Source organism: Temnothorax curvispinosus, unplaced genomic scaffold (assembly GCF_003070985.1).
Source record: "Temnothorax curvispinosus isolate PA1 unplaced genomic scaffold, ASM307098v1 QBEX01013120.1, whole genome shotgun sequence".
NCBI classification, from domain to species: domain Eukaryota; kingdom Metazoa; phylum Arthropoda; class Insecta; order Hymenoptera; family Formicidae; genus Temnothorax; species Temnothorax curvispinosus.
In genome coordinates, this window is record NW_020222900.1 from 33,532 (window position 1) to 44,659 (window position 11,128).

The following is an 11,128-nucleotide window of genomic DNA, read 5'->3' on the forward strand; positions in this document are numbered from 1 at the left end:
CAATAATATAATAGTTTCTTTTTTAATCCGTTATAGTTTTTACTTAAATTACAGTGCTTTGAAATAACTTCCAAAATTAGAGTATTGCAACAGGCGTAGGAAGAATAGAAATAGGAGTAAAGCATAATTAAATAACATACAATAAACTTGAAAATTAATTTAAAAGCTAATACAATTCTACCAGTATATTATAGTGAAAGAAATAGATAATAATTAAATTATTTATTAGAAAATATTGTTTGTGTTATAAAATATTCAAGAATATTCCGGAGAGATAAGAATTTCTTACAACTAGTTTATTTAAAAGTTTTTACATGTTCGCAATTAAAAAAGGTAACGTAAAAGTACCCAAAAATATCTTTATAAATAATATTATGATGGATTTATTATTTTTAATTATAAGGATCTTTTCTACGTCGTATAAGAAAGAAAAAATTATCATCGCTGGCGTCATGTGATTTTTTTACAATTTATAATGTATTCTCGCATTTTATATAATAAATTATGCATTATAATAATATTAACTAATATTAAACACGCAATTATTTTTATTCTTTAAATTATAAATTATATATTTACGCTCAGCGTAAATTTTGTTTTTATTACAAACTAAAAGTCTGTGTCAGATTGAGGCGTCAAGAAAAAATAAAAATAAAATTTAAGAAAGAATTAACAAAAAGAAATGAAAAAAACAAAAAAATAATAATTCTATCATACACTTTCCAGATCAGATTTGTGCCAGTTCTGACAATTCGCTTTCTTCTATTTTGATAGCTCGTGACATCTCATGATTCGTATACGAACAAAATGCGTTACTCCGATATATAATTTTACATACAAGCTTATAATTTACAATTTTCCGTTGCATTTAATCCGCTTTATATTTTCAATTTACAAAATGCAGGTTGATACAAGCCGCCACGAAAGACATAAGAAATCGCCAGTCGATCGTTTAATCTTCAGCGCATTTTTAGAGATTTTCTCATTCTGCGGAGCTCGACATATCAACATCGCGGGCGACCAAGCGATCTACGCACAATGAGGCTCTGCATAAGGCTTGACTATAACGGAATTGTGAACCTGCGGCGGGCCGTACACGGATGGTGGTGCGTGGACCACAGGTTTCACGTAGGACACCTGCGGCGCCTGTACGTGCACCACCTTCGGTGACGCGTATTGAACGGCGGGCGCGTGGACCAGCGGTTTCTGGTAGAGTATCTGGGCGACAGGCGCCTCGTACTTCTTGAGGAATATCTTCGGCATCGCGTCGTGGTACAAGGGGCTCTGGTACAAGGGGCTCTGGTACATGGGCGCGTAGTGCAGCGGCTTCTGATAGATCGGCGCGTAGGACGGCATAATAGGACTCTGGTAGATGGGCATCACGGGCTTGATGTACTGCAACGACTGATGATGCTGCGCCGCGTGATAGTTTATCGCAGGCGTCACCGGCTTCACGTACGTGATGGCCGGTTTCGGCACCACGGCGGGATAGGCGTGCGGCTGTTGAACGTACTGCAAATGAGCTGGTGCAAAGGGTTGCGCTATGCCCAACTCTTTCTTCAAGTAGGCCGGTTGGATCAGGGGTTTAACGTAGACCGGCGGCGGGGAGTAAGCGCCGTGAACGTGCGGGTAGAGCGGCTCGCAAGGTTGGTGGATGGAATCTCTCTTTGCCTTCAGCATCGAGGCGTCTGACATCTTGTCCATCAGCGGCTCGGCCGGCATGCCCATGTGCATCCCGGCCTCCGAGCGCACCGTTGACAGCCATAACAGGCACGGTATCTAGGAATTAGATCGTACAAGGTGGATTATTCAGCGCGCCAGATTATTACGAATGACATAAGAATTTGCTGAAAGATTGATTATACAAAACCAAGCATGGATTGTGTAAAATATTTAATGTATTGGAAATGTACTTAAAAAAAAATTTTTTTTATCTTGTAAAGAATAAGATGCGTTTGCAAGTATTATATTATATATTCGCTAATTATAAGTGTTTTATTTGATAATTAATATATTAAATGCCATCTATAGGCATATTGAGTTGAGCTTCTTGAAGGTTCGCAATCTATATTTCTAATTTATAATCAACATTGAAACACATAAAATGAACAGAGCTTCAGCAATTTTAAATCCACCTAGAGCAACGCTTACCAGTAGCCTAAACATGATTTTTCTTCTGTTTCCGCTGACTCGCGACCAATGGATCAGGAGATCTGGACCAAACTAGAAGCGCGTCGCTCGCAGTCGTCGGTTTTATAAACTTTTGCTCCACTTAGAGAGGGCAAGTTTCTTGTTGAAGGCGAATGCGATTCCCTTAAGCGGCGTAAAAAGCGGTCGCCAGATACATGATGCAATCGTATACGCGCCCCGGTATTTCCTGAATAAATTCTGCGACGACGTGAGTGAGTGACCACCTCGCGGGCATGACGACACATTGCGTTGTTGACATTATTCGTCGTCGTTTATCCACGCGGTGGACACGACAATCTGCCACACAACCCGGACACGAGTATAGCGAAATATCGCCCGAAGTGCCGCCCGTGGGGAAACAGTGACGTATATAATTTATAATAATTACGGATGCATTTCTCGTTTCGGCAAAAAATCAGGTTGCACGCCTGAAGTATTTATTGGGTGCAATGCAACCCCACGTTGCCGGGAGCGCTAAAATTTCGAAGATTATGGAATTTTTAAGAAAATTGATATACAAGGGAGACTTAATAAAAAAAGTATTATTATAACCACGTACATATGTATATTGTACAGTATTTTTCTAAATAATTTATGAAATGTATATTTTTATTATATATGTTTATGTGCTTATATGTGCATAATATTGTTACTTTTTTAAATAATTATTTTGTTTATTAGATATTATGAAAAAATTCAATTCACTTTATCAAAGAATATAAATAGAAGTTAATAATTGTATAAATTAAATGTCCACGGTGTAATTAATTCTTCTATGAGATTCTATATTTAAATAATATTATTTCTATATAATACACTATGGCTGGGTTCGTCTTGACGCTTTCAGCGCTGTAAGCATCATTCTATCTTCGTTGCACATCAAACATCAAACGAAGATAGAGCGATGCTTTCAGCGCTGAAAGCGTCAAGATAAACGCAGCCTGGTCTAAACTGTCGGCATTTAAAGAATGACAGCCAATGCGTGTACGAGAGGAAACAGTTTATTTAAACATTACAAACATAAATGTTAGATTTATGATAACAAACTATGTACAAACATCACAACGCTTACGACCTAATATTGCTCGTGTAACGCTTGTCGCTATTTTTGGCATAAAAATACTAAAGAAAATTGTCGAAATTTATGAATCAATGCTTCTTCCAGCCGCGGTGGCCGTGTCCTGAGCTCTTATGGTGGAAAACGTGCTTGTACACCGGCACGTGAACTGGATACGGTTTAGGTATTGGCACTGGAAAGTGCTTCTCCACTGTCACTGGATACGGTTTTTCAACGACATATGGTACCTGCAACGCAATACATTTACAAAATTTAATGATATTGTCAAAAGCATAAAGTATATTTAATGTTTAGCGATCTCTTTTAATATTTTGATATTTAAGATAAATCTAACATTTTGTATATAAATATCTTATTTTTGAGACGACAGTGATATATTTTATAATATCACACTTAGTAAAAATTATGTCACACTCTAAATAAGCAAACTCTGCGTCTATATTTTAACGTTTTTCTTTATTTATTTTATGTGAAATTATTATCTTTCAACAAAAATATTTTTTAAAGTACAAACCTTTTTTTCTATAACATATGGTTCCGGCTTCTCTATAGGTATTTCAACGTGTTTAATAACTTCCACAGGCACCGGATGTGGAACTGCGACTTGGACTTGATAGGGCTGAGGTATCGGAATCTTAATTTGCTGAGGGACCGGGACGGCGACCGGGTGCGGAATTGGTATCGCGTATTTTTTGTAGATTGGTATTTCCACCGGCTTGGACGTTTCGTGATAGGTACTACTTCCATGCTCCTCCTCGTAAGAGGCCCACACCGCAGCCACCATTGTAGCAAGCACCTACAAAATGTAAGTGAGTCATTAAAGTCATCGAGTAAGTAGAATGTCACCGAGATGACTATCCGTAACTTTCTAGTCGCGATAGTAAACTCTTCTTCTGGACAGTTTCACGAGATAGCTGTATCTAGCTGAACGCGCAAATCACTCGTTTTTCTTCTTGGCGAGCCATATTCGAAATGGTGTCATGCGGAGTGTAGTAATTTCGTAAGAAACAACTAATTGCAACCTTGTCTCGTTTACAGACTTAATTGCTCTTCATGAGAAAAGTGAGATTCGTTTTTCCACTTTCCCTTACAAAAAAATTAATGATCGGTCAGCACGAAAACTAAGTTAAAATTAAATATTCGACTGTTGTTATAATTTTCAAGAAATGATGATATGATGTATAAAAAATATATCTACAAAAACATATCCAGATAGAAGAAGATTTATTTAAAATATAGTTTTAGTAAATCAATTAAATAATTTAAATTATATAATTGTCTAATATTATAAATTAATATCTTCTGTTAATAATTTTAAAGGTAAATTTAATTTTATATATAACAAATAATTGCTCCTCTAAAAATATAATGCAACAATACATAGGATTAAAGTTGTCAAATGCACAATATATTTGATCTGATTAACGGAAAAAGTACTCACAAAAAGCTTCATGATTTGCGAAATCGCGCGACGAAGACACTGCCGAGACAATTGGTTCTGCGATATACCCGTCCGTGGAACGCGCAACAAACTACGATGCTTTCAAAGTCACGGCCAACTCTTTATATACCGACACTACTTTCTCCCTTCTCCTCATTACGTTGACTCTAGCTATTCGCTGTATTCAGGTGCACGTTTGCACGTGCAAATGCCAACTGCATCTATCTGCAGGATATAACACGATAGACGACGAGAGTGATCCCGAGCTCGATCTTCCTGACGTTCACCAACTTCGGAATGCGCAAAGTAAATTACCAAAACTCTGTTTTAGGTAGATAATTTGCGGTATACTCATGGTATAACCATTAATTTCTGGGTTGGTAACAAGAACGTGTCGTGACAGTGGCATCCACCGCAGAACATAAAGATACGACAAAGTAATCCTTTCTAATTAACACCGTTGCTTTCAATCTTGAATACCAATAGAGCGAAATCATATTTGATGAACGGAAGTCCGAAAGCTATCGCGTTAATTAACGTATAAATGTAGTTTTCTCTATTAATAACGAGATTGTATGTACAGTAGAATATATACGCGTGACAAATAAAAATCAAGCTTGCATGCTTTGTAGCCATAAATCCTCTTCGAGAAAGTTACATCCGAATTATTTTATGACAATGTTTAACAATATTATACAATTTTTTTAGAAATAATATTTAATTTGTTGTTGCATTACATTTCTAGAGGAGCAATTATTCGTTATACATATAAAATTAAATTATTTACTTCTAAAATTATTAGCAAAATGTATTAGGTTGTAATATTAGACAATTATATAATTTGCTAATTATTGTAATTTGTTTGTTTTTAATTTATTATAAATAAATATATGTGTAAGGATGACTGAAGTTAAGTCAAAACTTATTAAAGATACGAGAGAGAGAGAGAGAGAGAGAGAGAGAGAGAGAGGGAAAGAGAGAGGGAGAGAAAAAGGGAGAGAAAGAGGGAGAAAGAGAAAGAGAGGGAGAGGGAGGGAGAGAGAGAAAGAGAGAGAGAGAGAGAGATTTGATTGATTGATTGATTGATAAGTATATTTATGCCCAAGCATAGCTAAAGGGCAAAGATAGCAAAATATAGTAATATACAAAATATAAAAAATAAAAATAAAAATACAGTGACACGCGCAACTTAAATTTAAACGCAACTTAATACTAGAAAAGCACATAATCTACAAGCAAACAAAATAAAGAAACACAATGCAACTAAATCGAACGCAGGTAATACTAGGAGAAGAGAATACTACGAGTACTCTATACACAACTACACGCTAAAATATCAAGGAACTTAGTCTGAGAATTCAAATGACAGCAGGTAGGATCGGAGGAGATTCTTAAAAGCTGCAATAGTAGTTGCTGATGTAATATTGTCCGGGAGAGAGTGCCAAAAATAGATGGCCGATATCAGAAAGGAATTTCTATATATTTCCGTTCGGAAAGCTGGGATATGGAAGGTTTGCGAAGAACAATTTGCAATTCGAGTGGATCTTCTGAGCGATGGGCTAAGTGGGGTAAAAAGTTCACTCAGATATGCTGGCGAGCCCATGTAGATGATACGATACATTTGGCAGCCAAGAAAATACAATCTTCTATTTTCTACGGACAACCACCCTAGGCGTCGTCGATATTGCGTTATATGCTCATCTTTTCGCAAATTAAAGATAAATCTGACACAGCAGTTTACAAGTCTCTGTAACTTCAGATTAAGTTCCTTGCTCAAGCCATGCGATAGACAAGGCAGCAGTAGTCCAAGTGGGGTAGTACCAGAGATGTTACCAGCTTGATTCTAAGTTCGGTGGAAAGAGAATTCTTACTGAATTTCAATTTATACAACGCATGATGAACTCTCTGCGAGACATGCGAGACATGCTTATTCCAAGAGAGATTCGATTCGAAACAAACTCCAAGGTTTCTCACCTCACTTACATATGGCAAAGGCGTGTGGTTAACAATAATAGGTGGTAATGCATTCAGATCAATATTGTTGATATTTATTCCACTGCCAAAAATAATGACTTTGGATTTTGCAGGGTTCAGTTTCAAACCATTGACATTTGCATAGTCGAAAATAGCGTTTGCATCTTTGGAGATTAAGTTAAGGTTGTGGAGGAGATTAGAAAGAGCAACAGAGAGAGAGAGAGAGAGAGAGAGAGAGAGAGAGAGAGAGAGAGAGAGTCGTACAAATCCGTAATTCGTAATAACAGGATTTCTCATAAAATAAGTTACATAGATTCGTGAATTTTTTTTATATACTCTTTATATAATAATGCAGTCAGCTACAGAGCTCGATTTTGCATTATTGCTTTTAAAAATTTGTAATAAATAAAATACGAACTCGCAGCCACTCGCAGCTAACCCAACCCGCAGAAGTCTCCACCGTGACTCCTGCCGACCCTTAAGGCTGATCTACAATGTGCTCTTTGCTTCCTGTTTTTTGCTCTTAACCTGTTTGCGACTATCCCGTATTTCGCAATTGCGTCGCGTAACGCGATGTTTTTTGTTCTCTGTCGCCTAAGATAAAAATTGACGAACTTTAGAAGAGACAAGAAACATCACGTTACGCGACGGAATTGCGAAATACGAGATAGTCGCAAAGAGGTTAAGAGCAAAAAACAGAAAGCAAAGAGCACATTGTAGATCAGGCTTTAATAATGAACACAGATGCTTATTGTATTATATAACATATAATACCTGTGACTGCGGTCCACTTGACGCAGTTGACGCTACAAATGCTTCGAAACATTCCTCTTCTCTTTTCTCTCAATGAAAAAAGAAGGAGAAGAAGAACGCTCCAAAGCATTTGTAGCGTCAAGTGAACCGCAGCCTGTATAATATAATAAATGACATGCGATAATAGATTTTTTATAGCTGCACTGCTATAATCCTGCACTCAGAACAAATATATCATTAAAAATTAAATAGAAAAGGAGAAAAAATGAACGATATTCAGCCACAAAGTTTTAGCGCCAAATGGACTGCAGTCGCAACATGGTGGCTACTCCTTGTTCAATCAAAAATTTGCGCCAAATAAAATTTTTTTTTATTATTAAATATAATTGAAGAATGTCCAATTAAGCGTTCGACGTATGTATTTCTCGACGGCAAAATGTGAAATGTGCAAACTACAATTTAATTATATTTTATTGCATATAAAAAATGCGTTATTACGTTACGTATCTTTATTTGATATTTGACATAACTCTTTACATTATATTTATTATATACTAAAACATATAGATTTGAATAAAGTGTGCTTAAAATTAAAAAATATATTTTTTTCTTTCAATAATACATGAACACAGCAACTTCTTTGAGATCATTTTCTACCTTTTATCTTTCTTTTTATTTATTTAAAATTTTTACCTATAAATGAAAATAAAGAATCAAGAGAATTTATGAGAATCTATTCATATTTATATTAGTTAGGTCCCCGCCGGAATATCCATAGGTCGCGCTCATTTCGTAACTCGTGCGGCTATATTCATAGATGGACAAATGTGGGTATTTTTCTTTCAGGGCCACCAAATGGCCATTGGTCGTATTATACCTCTCATATTGAAGATAGATCGTTTGCAATTTAGGACATTGCTCGAAAATTGCGAAACTGTCGGCGTTCTCGATAGGTACATCCAAAAGTATTTGTTTTAAATTTTTACACAGCGTCAGTGGTTCGCCGAAGTTGCCCTTAAGATTCAACAAATTGACTTTTTCCAGGAGTTGACAAGAGGAAAACAATCTACGTAAACTAACCTGATCGGTTCCGCCAAAATAATTACTGTAACAAAAGTCATACTATTATTATAGTTTCCGTAAAGGGAAAAACAACAACGTTTCATGATGTTTGCAAGAGATGTAAACATGCAAATTTTGATAAAAAATATAATAATATATTTAAAAGAAAATGTAACACACACGTACGTATATGAAATGTTCAGTTTTCGTAAATTCTTGCATTCAGCGAGGGCCTTAATACCTCGCGAGGTAATACCACAGCCCGCTAAATCTATTATTTCCAAATCTGGACACGAATTTCCCAATTGTATTGCAACTGCATCTCGATCTTTGTAAGACGTTGATGGGTCGCAACATGTGCTCAAATTTAAGTTACGCATCCGGCGATTTTTTTGCAATATTTTGCAAAGAGTTTCAGTTTCTATAGACATCTCTCTAAGGTTTAAATCCTCTAGAAATTCTAGATTTTCGAGACACGAAAATTCTAATGGTTTGTATTGTCGATTGTATGAATCATATTGTTGATCATTACAAAAACTGACATCCAATACTAAAAAAAAAAAATAAATATATAATATGTGTGTATATTAGTCATACACAATTTACCTGTAATCTTAAATATTATATTTATTTATGTTCATACCTTTCAACATTTTACATGTTATCGAAATTCTTAATAGAACCGAGTCGACAAGAAATCCGCAGCCACTTAATCGTAAGTGCGTTAAATTGCCGCAATTGTTGACAAATTTGTTGAAATGCTCAACAGAAATGTTGGTTTGTTTCAGATCTAACCGTTGTAAATATTTACATGTAAATGTAAAGTAAAATAAAACATTGTGATTACTAAAAGATTTCGTATTCCGCAAATTTCGTAAATTTAAGCATTTAATGAGAAGAGGATCCCGTGTTAAATTATTGAAGCGTTTATTTACTTGGCTCATACGGCACAACGACCTTATATCTAAATTTTTAAATATTATTAGTACTATTTCATCCTGCAAAGATAAAAGAAATTAATACATGACATTATATTGTAATAAATATTGTGGTAAGACTTACAAGAAATAGATTTCTTCAAATACTTACGGGAAGCGTAGAAAAACTGCTACATGATTGTTCTTTATATTCATTCGAATAGAGTTCGATATCTTTTATTAACTTTGCATAATTTGGATGATGTCGTAATAAATAGTTCCTATAAATGCCTCTCTTAATAAATGGATTTCTATATCTTTGCTTAGAACGTGCTACATCTATTTCTTGCGATATTTGCTTGCGCCCGAACTTTCTCGTGTTAAAACTGCTTGCTGTATTGCTGCAAACAACATATTGAAAAAATTTATTTTTTAAATTTACTTTTATTATTAAGAGAATATTAAAGATTACATATTACGATGATTATTATACCTTTTACAAATAACGCAATATTTAGAGAACTTTTTTTGCAGCTGAACTATATCCAAGTGTGCAGCTTCATGATCAGGTGTTAAATTATGCTTGTCCCCATGGCAAGAATACTTGCAGTTAATACTTTTTAACAAATTAGTCAAATTCAGTTTAGGATTTTTAGGTAGGACTAATTTTGACGTGCCAATTAGCTTCACAGCATCTAGGCGTGTGGAATAGTCCCAGTGGCTGTACATAAATTGTAGTCTGAGTATTTTGGTTTTGAAGTCACAGAACTTTAAAGGCGGCGAAAATATCCGCGATGTCAAAGGAACTGCATTCTGAGGTGGTCCACTCCATAATAGAAACCATTGGTTGTTCTCCCACTGCTTCTTCTTAGTGAGAGTTATGTCATCTGGATACTGTTGTTTACCTTGAGCCCAAATTTTTGTTACATACCCAGGATTATATACTTCATATATAGAGACTCTGACTGGATATACGGCTTCATGAAACTCGAGATCTTTAAAATAGAAAATTAATTATAATTTTTCCTAAACATAAATGTATCTTCTTTAACAATATCTTATTTATCTATTAATTTTAAATGTTACATACCAATATAATTACAATACATGACACTGTCATTTTGTTTGTCTGTAAAAAGAGAACATGTGTTTGGTATAGGTTTCTGCCATGGAGATGTCGAGATGTCGAAACCATGAGTCCTCTATATTAAAAGATCAAGAAAATATTCTAGTATAAAATTATAGATTATGATTACTCTTTACAAAGCAATAACAGATATCAAGGAATAATATACATACCATGACAAATGTTCTTAAAGAATCTCCATAATTAGGAAAATTGGTAGGTGGTCCAATTATCCATTTATGGGTTTTCGATATACTGCCAGTATTCCTATAGTTATACTCGTTAACAATGCCATCGCTATCCTTTACATATTGATAGATGAAGTTAACATGATCCTCACCTGCTATGACTTTATTGATTGAATGATAGAATGCCATATTTTCCATCTAAAAAAAAATTAAATATACGGAGTGTAATAATCTTGAACTGTTCTTAGCATAGGTATGTTAAAATGCTATATTGTAATATGATATATCTATTACAATTATACTGTAAAATGAATATCTAATTGTGATTCAAGTTCTTGCTTGCTTTTATGCTGTCAGCATGCTAACAAACTGAAAGTAACATTATTTTTGTTTGTTCAT

The 11,128-nt window shown here is 34.9% G+C and overlaps 3 protein-coding genes across 3 annotated transcripts; all 3 read right to left on the reverse strand.

Moving 5' to 3' along the window:
* Positions 1 to 1,029: 1,029 nt before the first annotated feature.
* LOC112463168 (repetitive proline-rich cell wall protein 1-like) lies at positions 1,030 to 2,166 on the reverse strand. The gene is made up of 2 exons (XM_025029365.1): positions 2,152 to 2,166; positions 1,030 to 1,779 (listed from the first exon to the last, which is right to left on the reverse strand). The coding sequence occupies exons 1-2, from the start codon at positions 2,164 to 2,166 to the stop codon at positions 1,030 to 1,032; spliced, it is 765 nt and encodes a 254-aa protein (XP_024885133.1).
* A 1,092-nt stretch (positions 2,167 to 3,258) lies between these two features.
* Positions 3,259 to 5,058, reverse strand: LOC112463189 (mantle protein-like). The gene is made up of 3 exons (XM_025029389.1): positions 4,710 to 5,058; positions 3,783 to 4,064; positions 3,259 to 3,495 (listed from the first exon to the last, which is right to left on the reverse strand). The coding sequence occupies exons 1-3, from the start codon at positions 4,719 to 4,721 to the stop codon at positions 3,340 to 3,342; spliced, it is 450 nt and encodes a 149-aa protein (XP_024885157.1). The 5' UTR covers positions 4,722 to 5,058; the 3' UTR covers positions 3,259 to 3,339.
* A 3,101-nt stretch (positions 5,059 to 8,159) lies between these two features.
* Positions 8,160 to 10,918, reverse strand: LOC112463169. The gene is made up of 7 exons (XM_025029366.1): positions 10,715 to 10,918; positions 10,506 to 10,617; positions 9,909 to 10,410; positions 9,588 to 9,816; positions 9,445 to 9,496; positions 8,685 to 9,048; positions 8,160 to 8,541 (listed from the first exon to the last, which is right to left on the reverse strand). Exons 1-7 carry the CDS (start codon positions 10,916 to 10,918, stop codon positions 8,160 to 8,162), a joined length of 1,845 nt encoding a protein of 614 aa, XP_024885134.1.
* Positions 10,919 to 11,128: the final 210 nt, after the last annotated feature.

Bases quoted from the DNA above. Each gene is read 5' to 3' on its own strand.
- LOC112463169 (XM_025029366.1), bottom strand. From the start codon at position 10,918: ATGGCATTCTATCATTCAATCAATAAAGTCATAGCAGGTGAGGATCAT. The intron at 10,411-10,505 runs GTATGTAACATT...TCTATTTTAAAG, and splicing joins CATGTATTGTAATTATATTG to ATCTCGAGTTTCATGAAGCC. The intron at 9,497-9,587 runs GTAAGTATTTGA...TTATCTTTGCAG, and splicing joins GCAGTTTTTCTACGCTTCCC to GATGAAATAGTACTAATAAT.
- LOC112463189 (XM_025029389.1), bottom strand. The intron at 3,496-3,782 runs GTTTGTACTTTA...ATTGCGTTGCAG, and splicing joins CATATGTTATAGAAAAAAAG to GTACCATATGTCGTTGAAAA.